Source organism: Eubalaena glacialis, chromosome 12 (assembly GCF_028564815.1).
Source record: "Eubalaena glacialis isolate mEubGla1 chromosome 12, mEubGla1.1.hap2.+ XY, whole genome shotgun sequence".
Lineage (NCBI taxonomy): Eukaryota > Metazoa > Chordata > Mammalia > Artiodactyla > Balaenidae > Eubalaena > Eubalaena glacialis.
Window position 1 is genome coordinate 12,878,951 of NC_083727.1, and position 16,438 is coordinate 12,895,388.

The 16,438-nt window shown below is 43.1% G+C and overlaps 2 protein-coding genes across 5 annotated transcripts in view; one reads left to right on the plus strand and one right to left on the minus strand.

The window, feature by feature from the left end:
- The window catches only part of IPCEF1 (interaction protein for cytohesin exchange factors 1), a 165,069-nt gene extending 158,723 nt beyond the window's left edge, over nt 1–6,346 (plus strand). For all 4 annotated transcript variants that reach the window (XM_061206999.1, XM_061207000.1, XM_061207001.1 and 1 more), the window contains one exon: nt 5,044–6,346. In XM_061206999.1, the coding sequence (XP_061062982.1) occupies nt 5,044–5,259 (216 nt within the window). In that variant the 3' untranslated portion in view covers nt 5,260–6,346. The remainder of the gene's footprint in view (nt 1–5,043) is intronic.
- The window catches only part of OPRM1 (opioid receptor mu 1), a 164,582-nt gene that overhangs the window by 71,672 nt on the left and 76,472 nt on the right, over nt 1–16,438 (minus strand). The gene's annotated exons all lie outside the window — the stretch shown is intronic.

Here is a 16,438-nt window from a genome sequence, read left to right on the forward strand (position 1 = left end):
AAGAAAACTCTCTTGGTCCTGCTTGACTTTCTACCAGCAATCCTTCCTAGTTACCCACTTATTAACTAACCTTTCTTCGCTCTGCTTCTGGGTCCTGGCCAACCTGCTTCATATCCCTCTTTGGTTACTTTCCTACTGCACAATTTTCTCTCCTTCCTGAAACCCAAATGTATCTTTTGATCTCCATTTATCACCACACCCTTGCTCTCTTGCTTTAAAATTATACATCTCACCACTCAGATTACTATATGTGTGGTACTTTTCCTTCGAAATCAATATTATTCTGACCAATTTAGAAATAGGAAAAGAAGAAAACAAGAAAATGTAATAAAACACCCCAAATAAAATGTAAGTTAAAGCTAATTGTAGAGTACAGAAAATACATTTGTGTGCCACTAATATTTGGGATCATCCATGAGCAGATACCTCATTTGGATAAAATAAATGCTGCCAATTCTTAGAATCCTTAAAACTATATGCAAATGTGTGGATATATCTATATCTATATCTATGTCTATGTCTATGTCTATGTCTATGCCTGTATCTACCTATATATCTGTAATATATATCTATATAACATATTATATATTATGTAGATATAATACAGATATATTCAATAATACGTATATCATATATATAATTTTATATATATATAGTTTTTGTTTGTTTGTTTGTCTGTTTATGGAGAGGATTTCCTCAGACTCTAAATAGGATTCATGATGCAAAAGAGGTTAAAAGGCAAATGGGTGACTAGTTCTTTCATTCATTTCTTATTTGATATATTCATTTTTTTCAACAGGTATTTAGTGAAAGTCTACTACGTGTCAGTCATTCTTTCAGGCACCTGGCTATATACCAGACAAAAGTGCTTGACCTCATGAAGCTTACATTTAGGTGGAGAAAAAAATAAACAAAATAAATATGTTAAATTTGTAGTGTGCTAAGTGATGATACATTTGGTAGCAAGTAGAAGAGAAGGGGAATAAGGAATGTTGAGGGACTGATTTGTAACTAGGATAAGCATGAGAAGCCTCTTTAAAAGATAGAATTTGAGTAAAATCTGAAAAAGGAAAGGGAGTGAGCCTTCAGTCTACCTGAGGCGGAATGTTTTGAGTAACAGGGACAAAAGTGCACATTCCTTGGGATGGGGCTGTGCCTCGTCCATTTAAGGACGGGTAAGGAGGTCAGTGTGGCTGGAATGGGGTGGGGAGGCAAGACGGGGAGCAGAGCCATGGGTCTGAGGGGCAGCAGGCGATCATAGCCTGTAATGCCTCACTGACATTGCAAACACCTTGGCTTCAGCTCGGAGTGAGATAGGAAGCCTTTGGAAAGTTCTCAACAGAGCTGTGCCATGGCTTGACATCTTTCAAAGGGAGAACCATCTGAATTTGCTGGTACGTTGGGAGTAAGAGAAGGAGTCAAGGAGAACTCCAGTGTCTGGCCTGAGCGACTGGCAAGATGGAGTTGCTATGAGGTGCTTTGAGGATGACTACGGTAGGAGCAGGTTTCAGTACGTATTGGGAGTAGGTGGGGGTATTGAGAATAACAGGAAGTAAGTTTTGGATATGTTATAATGGAGATGCCCAAGTGGAGCTGCTGAAGAGATAAACAAGTATGGAGTTCAGGGCGGTGGTAAGGCTGGCAAGATGAATTTGGGACCCTCAGTGTGTAGGGAGAGGGGAAGAGAGTACGTGAAATTTCCAAGAGCATGAATGTAAATAAAACAGAGAATAGGCTAAATCTGGAGCTCTGGGGCATACCAGTGTTAAGAGATTGGGTGGAACCAGCAAAGGAGGCTGAGCATAAGCGGTCACTCTGGGATGAGAAAAATCAGGAGAATGTGTCACAGAAGCAACATGATGAAGGTGTTCAAGAAGGAGTCGTCAACAGTTTTAGGTGCTGTTGATAAGTATAAGTTGAAGATGAATAATTGATCCTTGGACTTAGCAGCATGGTGATCATAGATGGCCCTAACAAGAGCAGTTTTGGTGGAAGGATGGGGGCAGAAGCCTGATTGGAGAGGGTCTGTGAAAGAACGGGCACAAGGACGTTGGAGGCAGAGAAGAGCTGAACGTTAGCAAGAATAGGGAAGTGGGCTCAAGGGAGGGCTTTTAAGACGGGAGAAATTAGAGCATGCCTGTACGCCCGTGAGAATGATTACATGGAGACAGGAAGCTGACAAGTCACAGGAAAGAGGGGAGAATTGCTGAAGTGAATTTCTTGAATGTGAGAGAGGAAGCACTTGCACAAGTAGAGAGATCGGTCTTTGCTAGGAGCACAGATATTTCACCCAAATGAACAGGAAGGAAGGCAGCTTATATTTGTGCTGATGTAGGTAGAAGGTGCTAGGAGCTTGGGAGAACTACTCTTCTGATTGTTTCCATTTCCTCAAAAAAATAAAGAGCAGGGTCATCAGCTACAAGGGAGGATTGGGGAGGAGATTTGAGTAGAAATGAGAAGTTTTGAAATAGCCATTTGGGAGAGGGGGAGAGAAAAGGGATAAGAAAACACAATTATTGAATAGTAGTGAAAGTCCATTTAATGGCACTGGTCATGAATTTGAACTTTGACCAGTGAGCACAGTTGTGAATATTTAGCACATGCTGACCTGGACCTAGGCAGAGAGATTAGTTCAGTAATGAATAGGCATTGAACGTCTACCTGTCATTCATCACTGTGTTAGGTACAGGGAATACAGGAATGAATAAAATATGTTCCCTGTCACCTTCCTTAAGAAGCTTTAGAATAGGTGGCGTGACAGAGCCATGAACATCTGAGCGTAACATGGTAAGTTCTAAGAGGGCTGGATCCCAGCATTGGAAGGCACGTGAACATACAAAAAGATTCTCAGTTCAATCTGGGGGTTCAGAGGTTTTTTTGGAGAGCGTGATGCCTGAAGTGAGTATACCTTTATGAGTTGTAGTAAAATCCAGTAAAAAAAAAAACTGGGGGGCTTCCCTGGTGGCGCAGTGGTTGAGAATCTGCCTGACAATGTAGCGGACACGGGTTCGAGCCCTGGTCTGGGAAGATCCCACATGCCGCGGAGAAACTAGGCCCGTGAGCCACAATTACTGAGCCTGCGCGTCTGGAGCCTGTGCTCCGCAACAAGAGAGGCCGCGATAGTGAGAGGCCCGCGCACCGCGATGAAGAGTCGCCGCCCCCACTTGCCGCAACTAGAGAAAGCCCTCGCACAGAAACGAAGACCCAACACAGCCAAAAATAAATAAAATTAAAAAAAAAAAACCAAAAAAAAAAAAAAAACTGGGAAATGTTCCATGTGAAGGTCCCTCAAGGAATTAGGGTCCACCAGGTGAAGGAAGGTGAGGAAGGTCCTCTGTGTGGCACATCCCGGGGGTATGAAGTAGCACCGTGTCGGGGAGAAAATCCACATCAACACTCTTAGAGAGGAAAGGAAGAAGGAAGTGGAGGATCAACAGATAGGCTCATGTCCACGGAGCCTTGGGCATGAAGGGGAACCATTAAGAAGACTTGGAATTTTAGGGGGACCCCTTGCACTGTCGGGCAGAGGGTGGATACAGAGTGGGGACTGGAGGCAGGAACCTCGCTTGGGAGGCTGTAGCAGCAGATCAAGTGTGATATATTGGACTTTATATCCGAAAGTGGGATTGTGCTCACAGGGATGAAGGGAACAGGAATAGATTTGAGATAAATGTGTCAGGTTGAGAGATCTTTTTTTGAATGTGGCGGCTGATACGTCTTATGTTTCACTCCATTCCTTGACTACAGAAAAATCCCCTAACCTGAGACAGACATTTTGGAAATGTGTCGTTGGTTACAGAGGAGGCAGGTGAAATAATATGAATAGATTGTCTACTAGCATCATTGAAATACGCACTATTTGGATAGAAGTTTAATAGTCTTTTCTTTGAATAAAATGATAGCCTACATATTTATTCTGTATATATTAAATAAATGTGTGAAATTTATTAAAAATTGGTAGAATTTAATAAAAAATAAAAAGATATATATTTTTTTAAAATAAATTTATTTATTTTTGGCTGCATCGGGTCTTCATTGCTGTGCATGGGCTTTCTCTAGTTGTGGCGAGCGGGGACTACTCTTTGTGGCAGTGCACGGGCTTCTCATTGCAGTGGCTTCTCTTGTTGCAGAGCACGGGCTCTAGGCGCACGGGCTTCAGTAGTTGTGGCCCACGGGCTCAGCAGTTGTGGCTCGCGAGCTCTAAAGTGCAGGCTCAGTAGTTGTGGCGCATGGGCTTAGTTGCTCCGTGGCATGTGGGATCTTCCCAGACCAGGGCTCGAACCCACGTCCTCTGCATTGACAGGTGGATTCTTAACCATTGCGCCACCAGGGAAGTCCCTAAAAAGATACATATATATATATATATATATATATGTATTTTTTTTTTATTATGTAAGGGTAGAATTTATTGGGATCAAGGCATAAGGAATAGGATTATCCCAATATAATGAGCTCCCTGATAAAGGGATTTTCTTAAGGAAAAAGGGTAAGATATATGCAAAGCATAAGGCAACTAATGAGTTATTAAGTGGGCTATTTCAGTGTTGGGCCAGATCCAATATATATCTCTATCTCTATCTATCTCTATCTCTAAAAAGATATATCTTTGTACTGACTTATGTCTTAGGAAAAGTACTATGTCCCAACTTAACTTAGTGAAGTTTGGATGGTTAACAGCATGATTATACAATTATCCATTCCAGGAGGAATAAAGCTCACACCGAGATAGAAATATGACTGTAGTGTGGAATAGTGGATTGATCAGGGAAGAGCGACATAGGAGACCTTGGTTATATGCCTAGTTCTTCCCCTAAGTCTTGGGTGGGATGCTTACCTTCTTTGTGGTCAGCCTATGTAAATGGGTGTCTTGCCATATCTCTTAGGGTTGTTGTAGGGACTTGAATATTAATATGTAAAAACACTTTGATAATTTTACGGTCAAGGTATATGTGCGTTTATTTGTAAAAGGGCTGAAGATGGTTTATTGAAATTAAGATAGTCACCACATCTCACCCTCTCTCTTTTTTTTTTCTACTTGGACAGTGTAAAGAACATGACCTGGCCATGATTAACCAGCTGCTGGATGATCCGAAGCTGACAGCCAGAAAATACAGGGAGTGGAAGGTCATGAACACCCTGCTCATCCAGGATATCTACCAGCAGCATCAGCAGCAGAGGACCCCTACGTCTACCCCCGAAGGCTCCCTCCAGGGACTCGAGAAACCACCTTCCTCTGCCTGCATTGAAAATTCTATTTGAGAACAAGCCAGGATGCTCTCCCCCTCTATCTTACCCCAAACAACTCTTCAAGATGTTGTAGTAGCTTAACTTTTTTCCTTATAAAGGAAAACTGAAAGTCAGTTCCTGGAAGCACCAGCTCCTCCTCTAGGGATGCAACTGGGGTGAAGACAAACACTGATGCTGCATCACCAGTTGCAGTGCTTCCACCCCAGCTGGAGGGATGGAGTCCAGCTGAGCAAATGGTCTCTGTGTTCATTCTGGGAGCCCCCGGCCATGCTAAGTTCTAGGTGGGATGTGAGAACTGTCACCTCTGTTTGTTGCTCTCAAGAGAACGACAACATTCCATGGACAAAAGATCACTTTTTACCAGGGATACTTATTCATAGAAATACTCTGTTTTCCAAAAGAAGAATGTATATATTCCATCTGGTTGGGTAGCTGAGTTCCCCAAGTCATCTTTTGAGTGGAGGAATGCTATCTATAGCAGTAACCGGAGCAGGACAGATGTGGTATTGTGGAACCCAAATCCCTTGCCTTTGGTCCAGAATGGTGGTGCCTTTTCCACGTGTTGAGAAATACTTCATAGCAAATGGTGTACGGGAGCGCCCAAGGAGGAGGCGTGTCCTATATTCCACTCACTCAAAGGACAGCTGAATATTTTCAGACTTTATCCAGTTTGGGTAAGGGATCTGATTAATGTTTCCTTTCCACAGAACAGCTAAAGAAAACTCTCTTATTACACTTGGACACCTCTATTCTAAACCACTGTAGGACATAGTAATATGTCCAGCGAGGAATGTTTACTGCCTTTGTCCTTGGGTGTGGTAGCTATGCACAGTATAAATGTACAGCCAGGGACTTCCCTGGCAGTCCAGTGGTTAGGACTCCACGGTCTCACTGCCGAGGGGCCGGGTTCAATTCCTGGTTGGGGAACTAAGATCCCCCAGGCAGCGCGGCACGGCCTAAAATAAATAAATAAATAAGTAAATAAATAAAAAAATATATAAATGTACATCCAGATTCCCCAGGATCAATATTGACAAGATGATTCTGGTGTCTGAATTGTTTTAATATCTTTAGTATCTAAAAAAAGAAACAACCCAACAGAAACAACAAAAGAGTTAAAACATGACTGTTTTATTTTTGTATGTTTATGGGTCACTTTGTGTCCTATGTGAATAGCTAAATATAATATGTTTGTTATTTAAGAATATTTATAGAAGTTCAAATTACTAGTGTCTTAAAAGATGATATACTATTATATGTTTTGTTCAGTATATATTTCAAAGTATATACTGTTTGCTTGAGAAAAATAGGAATACTATTGATTCATTGGAGTTATTATGTTGCACTATAATGTCTGAGGAATGCTCAGGAAATCTTGTGGGATAAATGTAGGGCATGCATTAATAATCTTTATTTTCTGGCTTTTCTCTCTGCTTCTCTCTCTCTTTTTTCTCTCTCTCTCCAGAATGCTTAGATTTCTATCTGTTGTAAACCATTCTCCTAACCAGAAAAGGACTTTCCTCTTACATTATCCCTTCTAGTAAATATACTTTAAGTTTTATGCCATTTATGCCTACATATCCTAAACCAGATGAAGCACAATTAATGCAGTCTTTTGACGGAAGACCAATAGAAATTTTGGGGTTTACCGTTTAAGAGAACTCATTTTATTAGAGAAACAATAGGAAAGTTTTCACCCACTAATCACCATGAATACTTCTCACCATAAGAATAACCACAACCCATCAAAGACCCATTCTGGCCTAACCCCTAGCAAATTGTCAACACAACATCGTTGGCTTTATAGTGTCAAAGTATGTGGCTTGACATTCAAATGGAAATAACCCACTGAATTTTATCTGCGAACTAAATGGAAATAGTTGTTGAAATTTTCCCTAAGCTTTACTAAGAAGTCTTAATACTTTGTAAACAAAAAACAACCTTAGCATTAAGAAAAAAAAAAAAAAACAACCAGGAAGCAAGTTGTAATACTAGAAGCTTCTGAAAGGCCATGCTAGTCAGTTTGGCCCAGTAAACATTTAGGTGCTGCTACAACAGGTAGAGCGAGCTGGGCAGGGCTTATTCCCTGCAGAAGAGGGGACCTGGCCCTCTGTGAGTTTACTGTTGGCACAGAGAGTAGCAAACATTTAGGTCCTCAGATTGGACCCTGAAGTTTCTGGTTTGAAGGCCAGTGCTTTAATCTCTTTACTCTAGAAATCAGCATTGATTCTTTCTGTAATTAGCAGCATCTAATTCTTCCCATAATTAGGTGGACTGTTTAGGATTCACAAAGTAACCAAAGTGGTGAGAAAAGGAGAAATAGTCACGGAGGAAAGGATGGTATGATAAGGCATTCTTCTACCTTTTTCTCTTTGGTTTCCAGCACCAGCCTATAAACGTTAAACCAGTTTTTCTTAAAGTGAAGTCCTTCGAAAGCTTTTGGCCAGGGCTTGCAAATATATTCTAACGCTTTACTTTGACTTTTCATGAAGACATATTTAACTGTCCTTTTAAAGTTCATTGGTACCACTCCAACTTAAAGGCAAAACAGATCCGTGAGATTACTCAATCCAGCTTTTCAGTTACTTTTCAAAGTCAAGTTAGTCGAGATGTTTTTGCTTTGTTACTTAGAACAGTTACTATGCAGAACCTCCCAAATGAAAGTTAAACTGAGATGCACGATTTCGCACCCGGCTCTTCTAGACCAAACTCACCTGCTCACTTGTGACTTCCCTTCTGAGGATGCTTTCATTCTGTGTTACGTTGTGCTGGGAAGTAGGGGTGCTGCTGCTGTGAGTTCCCACTTTCAGCTCTGACCGCTGAGGAGGGTTGAGGGGAGAGAAGGCAGTGAGAGGAAGAGGGGGTGACATTCTTCAGAAGTAATGTCAGCAAGTCTCTCTTGGCCTCAAGCCATTTTTCTGGTCCGAAGGATACTGAGACAATTGGATTATTTCTGGTTTATTCCTGGGGATTGGACCATCTCTGAAATGGATTTTGGGCCCTTTCATGGGCTCTAAGGGGACACTCCTAAACCCACCGCTGTTGTCACGGGGTCCGAGGGCTGCAGAATGGCACATGACCATGGCCACTCAGGAAGTGGAGAATCTCTGAGCATAACTGAGTCCAAAACTGCGGCACCTGCCATGATTAGGATCCGGATTGGACTCCTCTTTGGGGTTGTGGTTGAGGGACTGCTTCCCTCCATTGGTGACCTGTAGACCCAAACTGGTGCCTGATGTGATGGTCTCAATGGCTGGACCATTGCAGTACCTCTTGCTGAGTCGTGTCCCGCACTTGAAGGGTATCTATTGCTTTTAATACTTCTTAGTTGTGCCACAACCTCAGCATAACATCCAAGTCCTAGGAAGACTCTAAAGCACACTGTTATGAAGATTCCAGGAAGCAAGACTGAGAAAGAGATTGTGCTGGAGTCAGATTTCACGGTGATGGTGAAACGATGATGCCTTGGGTTTAAGTAGCACTTCGTAGTTTGCAAATGGGGGTGTTTCAGGCTCCCCCTCCCTCTCCCCAGGGGTCTCTGTAATACTGGGGACGGCTGTGGATTACCATTACCCCTTGTGGCCAAGGGGTGAGGTGCCTTGGGGAGAGCCCCACGTGGTACGGCCAGGACGTGAGCTTGAATCTCCCTCTTCCCTCCGCCTCTGCCTTGCGCAGTGGCTGCGGGGACCCAGCAGCTGGCCTTGGACTGCACATGCCATCACGCTGCAATGGGCACAGGGCCGTGGTGGCTTTTGCGAGGTCATCCTCTGGAAACCCAAGGGCTCCTTTTCCTTGAGTACCGTCTCTTCCTCATGGCCTGAAAGGTACTGTCCCTCCTGCAGTGACCTGCTGCTGGGCTGGCTGTGGATTGGGGTGTAACTTATCACTCTGCTTCCTTTCCTTCCTTCTGTAAAGTACACTGCTTGTTAGGAGCTGTGAGATCCTTGGATGAAAGGGATCCATTTATTTTGTTTTCCTTTTAAAATGTGTCAGGAGATGCCAGAGACCGAGCTTAGTGACTAATTAAGGGTTAGGACCTTAACTTTCCTCTCCATTCCTTTTCATGTAATTATGCTAATTTCCTCAGACAGCCTCTAAATCACAAACAATATCATAGAGACAAACCAGATTCTTTTAAGTCTTTTGAAGAGAGGTGCTATACCAATTCCAGCCATATTTAAATTCATGGACACATACCTGTTTGTACGATACTCTGATTGAAAGATAATATTTTGATGAGGCTACACAGAAGATTGAGTGAGTAATTTAGGTACAGAAGGTGCCCATCCAACAGTCACTTTATGTTGCAAAGCTGCCGTGTCCAAATGAAGTTTTAGGATGCCTCTCTTCTTCGTCTAATAGAATTTGATATTTGATTGGGGTTTTCCAGTTTATTTCACCTTTCAATTTTTTTTGGTACACTTATAAGAGGAATGGAGTCCTAGAAATGTGAGGTGACTGTCCTGCCTGTGGTTTTGTAATATGTCACTAAAAATGGAAGCCCCTGAAACTAGATTTTAACCACTCATAGGAAATGGACTGGGGATGGGCAATCCTTCCACCCAGGCCTGAGAGCCGCTCATCTCAGCGAACAAGATAACGAACAGCTACATGTTTCTCTATGTTGTGAGACAGGAAGTGGTGCTCTTGCCTCCTCTGCACATCCTTATTCTTCCTCACGTCACCACAGACTACAGAGAAAACGAAGAAGAAAAAATAGATTCGATATTTAAAAAAATAGTTCTATTTCTCCTGCTGTGAGAAGACTTCACTGCCCTGTTTTGCTATTTCTTTGAGTCCAAAGGGGAAGCATGCCCCAGGGAGACGTCGAGCATCTCTTAATAAAGCCCAGGATTTTAAACCACCATTTTAATGTCCTTGCATGATGGGGATGTGACTTTTTGCACTGCATGGTGTTTGGGGGCAAGATGTTAATGTAGAAATGATACCTTCAATCTCATTGTACTTTTGTTCTGTCTTCTACCCTCTTTGAACTGAAAAAAGGGGCATGACTCATTTCTCCTGCTTTATGTGTTTGAGGATGACTTGTAAGATAAAAACAGGAGAAAATAGATCTAGTAAAATGACATGGAAAACATTGGAAATGTCCCACTGGTGTTCGTTTTCTGCCCTGCAATGTTGCTTCCTCAAAATAAAAACTCCTTGGGAAGTGTGGAATGGCTGGGTTTTTATCAGCTACAAAAGGTTGTAGCGCCCTCTGGTGGCAGCCTCAAAATAATTGATTCAAGACGATCGATGTTTTTATTATTAAATGAAAGATTTAATTATGTTGGAAAATCTATTTACAACAACTGATGTGGCCTCCTCCAATGGTCTTCAGCTTGCAGGTTTCTTCGTACCGAGATATTTATATTTTTCACAATTGTCGGTGCACACAATTTGACTCGTTATTAGGCACCCACATTTTGTTTAGAGAATCTTAAAAATTTGAAGATTATAAAAGTTACGACCGGTAACACATAAGTTCCTTAAAAATCATAAGCTATCTCTGTGAAAAAGGAACAAAGAAAATACTGAAGTAGCATAATAAATTGTCTTTATTCTGGATCCACTGATGAGAGGAAGTTAGCCTGCGCTGAACTTGATTCACACCTCCTCGTTTGCTGTCTACACAAAGTGTTATTTTTTTTCCTCTCTCTCTCCAAATTTTCACTTTACATGCTGAGGCTCATCCTCTTTTCCCTCCATCTGCCACCACCAAATCTGTCTAGGCTCCCACACGGAAGCAGTAAAAATTATTCTAGACCAAAGAGATTAGCACAAGGCATTGATACAGTATGTTCTGGATTTCTAGAACAATCTTGCATTAGTTTCCCATTGCTGCTGTACCAAATCATCACAAGTGCAGTAGTTCAAAAATTGTGTTTTCTTCCAGTTGTGGATTCAGAAGTCTGACACTGGTTTCCTTGAGCTAAAGTCAAGGTGTGGTCAGAACTGTGTTCCTTCGGGAACCTCCAAGGAAGAATGCATTTCCTTGCCCTCTCCAGGTCACCCACATTCTTTGCCTCCTCCTCCATCTTCAAAGGCAGCAAGGTATCTCTCTATACCTTTTCTTTCTAGTCACACCTTCCTCAGACTGACTCTTTTTGTTGTTTTTTTTTAACATCTTTTTTGGAGTATAATTGCTTTACAATGGTATGTTAGTTTCTGCTTTATAACAAGTGAATCAGTTATACATATACATATATCCCAGTACCTCTTCCCTCTTGCGTCTCCCTCCCTCCCACCCTCCTTATCCCACCCCTCTAGGTGGTCACAAAGCACCGAGCTGATCTCCCTGTGCTATGCGGCTGCTTCCCACTAGCTATCTATTTTACATTTGGTAGTGTATATATCAGACTGACTCTTTTAAGGACCCTATGATTACATTGGGCCCACCTGGAAAATGCAGGGACCTTCTCTGTTTTAGCAACCTGAATACAACCTGCAACCTTAATTCCCCTTTGTAACATAAACTCAGGTCCAGTGATTCATGGTCATCATTCTGTCGACTGTAAACCTCCATTTCAAATATCCTGCTTAGTCCCCCGAACCATCAATTTCTTCCAGAAATTCCAGGATGTCTAAATTTTCATGACAAGCATGAAATCCTTTGTCATACCATGTGGCTTGAATTTGATTTCATCAAAGTATGTTCACCACAGGAAAAGTAATTCCATCTTTACGAGGAGAAAGGGGAAAAAATTTCTAGTTTTTAAAGTCACACATACACAGGTTTGACAGGTACAGTAGTTTCACAATCAGATCAAGTTTTAATAATACCTGCATTTAAAGACAAAGCATTAGAATGTCACTTTTGAGAATTGAGTATCATGATGCAGAGGATAATTTAGGCCTCACAATCTTAGGTTTATGAGCTGCTCTGTGCCATGTCAGACTGACTGAGGGCTCTGGCCGAGTCCCAGCTTCCTCTCCCATGAAAGAGTCGCAGAGACTCTTCTGAGAGCGTTATAATGTTCAAATGTACTGATAAGCATAGAATTTCAATAGGTCCTGGTCCTCATAAATCACAATCCGAGTATTACATTTTCCTTTTCTCTTAAAAAAACCCAAACAAGCCTGTCTTTATAGGTAATTCCTTGAGGCTGCTCTGCTTGTTTATCCAGTCTCGTGGTTTAGGAAGTCATAAGCACTCTGCCTACACCGAAGTCTCTGCTGAGTGTGTGTGGGCAGTTCTGTCCAGAGCAGGTGGTGTGGGGAAGGGGCAAAATTCCCAGGCAAACAGGGGGCCTGGATATTTTGCCAGTTACTATCCTAGCACCAAAGGTTATTGTCGAGGACACCGTGGATGCCCGCCCAGACCCCTTCACTTGGCCAGAGCTTTCACGCCTCAGGATTTGCACTTAACAGCATCCCCCTTTTCCAGAAAACTGTCCTCAGCTGAATGAGAGCCACTTAGGCCAGGACGCTATGCTCCTCATCCTCAACCAGGATGGCCGTGGCCAATAACTGCCGAGGCCAGATGGCAGCACTTGACAATCACAAGCAAGGTAGTCAGAATTACTGTAATGGACAGTAGTGACAGCCTGGGTCTGGTGCTGACCATAAGGATCTTTGGAGACTGCTAATAGAAAATGGTACCCCAGAGACAAAAATACATGGGAAGCCAACAGTATGTAGAAATATCTTCAAGGGAAATTGGATACAGGGTCCAAATTGTTGCTGATTCTCAGGAACCACCCCCAAATAATATGGCCAATGTGTTAGGGGAGGGGAGGGGCATATACACGCCAAGTGATAAATGGCCTATGTCCTCTAATTTCTTTCTTTCTTTTTTTTTAAATTTTTTGGCCACACCATGTGACATGTGGGATCTTAGTTCCCTGACCAGGGATTGAACCCGCACCCCCTGCAGTAGAAGCGCAGAGTCTTAACCACTGGACCACCAGGGAACTCCCTCTTATTTCTAAATGTACAATTGGAAACGCTATGCTTAGCAGCTGGAAGACTTCTCATGTCAGTTCTTTGACCAGTAATAGCTATCATAGTAAAAAAAAAAGGCCAAATAGAAGTCCCTGAAGCTGCCTTCTTCAGGAAAGATAGTAAATGAAAATCAACATTGCATCAAGGGGAATGGCAGAGATTAGTGCCACCTTAAAAGACTTTAAGGTACAGGGGTAGTGGTTCCCACTCATACCTCTTCAATTTACAAGTTTGTCTCCTGAAAAACCAAGATGAATCATGGCAAATTATGGTGGACTCTTGCAAACTTAACCAAGTTATAACCCCAACTGTAGCTGCGGTGTTGGATGTGGTCCCTTTACTAGAGCAGATTACAGCCTCAAGTACATAGACCTTGGCTGGGTAAGGGGATTCTCTTCAATATCCTTCATTTTACATTTTTATGAGATGGATGACAATACACATTTATGGTCTTGCCCCAGGTCTATGTTTATTCTCTTGCTATGTGTCACAAAATAGTTAAAAGGGAACCAGACCATTTGAACATTCCACAGAAAATCACATCGATTTACCATATCGATGACATCATGTAATAAACAATAAAAACTTGATGAGCAAGAAGTGGCAGGTGATTCGGAGGCTATGGTTTGACACAGGAACTCCAGAGTGTGATAGATAAACCCTACAAAGATTCAAAATCTTGCTAAATATGTGAAATATCTAGGGGTCCAATTGCTTGGGGAAAACCAGGACATCTCAAGCAAAGGGCTAGTTATCATGCCTTAGACTACTACCAATAAGAAAGAAGCATTATGCTTCGTGAGACTGCTCAAGTTTTGAAGGCAACATATCCTGTAATTGGGAGGAGTGTTCTGACTTTATCCACTGAGTGACAGGGAAAGCTTTTAGAGGCCAGAACAAGAATGGGCTCTACAGTAAGAATAGGCTGTGGTGCAAGTAGTCCTCTTGCTTGGGCTGTATGACTTGGCAGCTCCCATGGTAGTAGAGATTTATACAACACAGAAAGAAATAACGTGGAGTCTATGACAGCTTTCAACATGACAGTCACGGCACAGATCCCTAGGATTCTGGACCAAGGCCATGCCATGGCATACCTGCTGGCTTTGCAGCCAGAACTAACCATCAAGAGGTGAGTACTGTTAGACATAATTTTAGGGTGGTCCAGAAGTAATTTATTGTAAAATGGAAGGGGCACATCCAAGACTGGGCTTAAGCAGCTCCAGAGGGCACAAGGAAATGGCATGAACAGGTGGATCAGGCATCTATGCCACCTATCACTGTTGCACAGTCATCTCCCTTAGTTTAACATTGACGCCATGGGAAGTTTTCATTGTCAGACAGAAGAGGAAAATGCCTGAACCTAGATAATTGGTGGGTTGACTTTATATGTTAGTTCAAGCCCAAAATGAACTGTTCAACTGCCCTATAGTCTCGCTTATGGGTGACTCTGAAAGCCAGTGGTGAGAAGCAAACCACCCAGGAGTCAGAGCTTCAGGCAGTGCGACTGGTTCTCCACTTTGTGTGGAGAGAGGGGTGGCCCAAGCAACACTGAGGACAAAGAGGTCTGGGGGCGAAGCTTGAGGATCTGCCCATGGGACTGGGCCTAATACGTGAGAACCTGATCTTTGTACTGAATGTTAATACCCATCAGAGAGCATCCATTTCAGAAGAAGCACTAAGCAACCAAGTAGACGGATGAGTCAGCCAATTGATGTCCACTAAGCTCTGGCATTGACCACCCCAGGGCTTGCACACGGGCTCATGAGAGAGAAACCATAGTGGCTGAGATAGAGGCTAACCATGGGCCTCAAGTCGCATGCTCCCTCCTCAAGGGGGAAAGCTCCTGCTCCGACTGAATGTCTCGCCCACTAGTAACAAAACCAATGCTGAGTCCCAAGGAGGTATCATGCTTTGAGGAGACCAAGCAGCTACTTGTTGGCAAATTGATTAGGTTGGACCCCTTCCATCTGGGAAAAGGCACTGTTTCACCCTGACTGGGATTGGTGAGGATCCACGTATGGATTCATCCAAGGCTCACAGAATGTCTGATCTATGCACAGGATTCTGAATAACATCATCGTTATGGACTGAATGTTTGTGTCCCTCCAAAATTCATATGTTGAAATCAAATCCCCAATGTGATGCTATTTAGAAATGGGGCCTTTGGGAGGTAATTAGGTCATGAGGATGAAGCCCTCATGAATGGGATTGTGACCTTATAAGAAGCTCATTCTCTCTCCATCATGTGACAATCCAGTGAGAAATCAGGAGTCTGCAACCCAGAAGAGGGCTCTGGCCTGAACCCGATCACACTGGCACCCTAATCTCAGACTTCCAGTGTCCAGAACTGAGAAATGTATTTCTGTTGTTGACAAGCCACCTTCTTTATGGTATTTTGTCAGAGCAACTGAGTAGACTAAGAGCATTACCTTAACAAGCAGCCCGCTGTGCAGCCAAGGAAGTGAGGCAGTGGGCACATGACCGTGAGACCCAGTGGTTCTATCACATGCTGTACGTTCAGAAGCTGCTGGCCTGAAAGAGCTTTGGAAAGGTCTCTTGCAGGGGCAGCTAACGCACCTACTGGTAGGAGACACGTTATGAAAGTGGAGCGCCATCCTTCAGAATATACTGTACTTTTCAAGAGCCAGTGGCCGTTGTATGGTACCCTGTTCACAACAGGCTAAATTACATAAGTCAGGGAACAAGGGTCCCAAAATAGGACTGGCCAGTTGGGACTGGCCAACATCACTCCAAGTGATTAAGTTGGGGAATTTGTGTTTTCCATCCCTACAGCGTCAGGCTCTGTGGGTGTAGAGGTCCTACTTCTATGAGGCAGGGGTGGGGGTGGGCATAAGAATCCCAATAAACCAAAGACTATGGTTGCCACCTAGTTCTTCAGGCTAGGAGACCAGCAGGCAGTGAAAGACTCTACCATACCGGCAGGGATCATTGACTATGATAATCACGAAGAGATAAGATCGCTGCTACATAATGGAAAAGGGAAAATTGCATTTGGCACTCAGACAATCCACTGGGGCATCTCTTGGTACTCATGCCCAGTTATAACCTGCCCAGTACAAGGGCAAGTACAGCAACCGGCCTGAGAAGTGTATGGTGACCAGGAGCTCTGACAGCTCAGGGGTGGAGGTCTGGACCACAGAGAGCAGACGTGCAAGGCAAGGGGAATCTAGGATGTGTGCTGGAGGAAGGAAATAAAGTGTCAATGGAAGCCTTAAGACCAATGGCG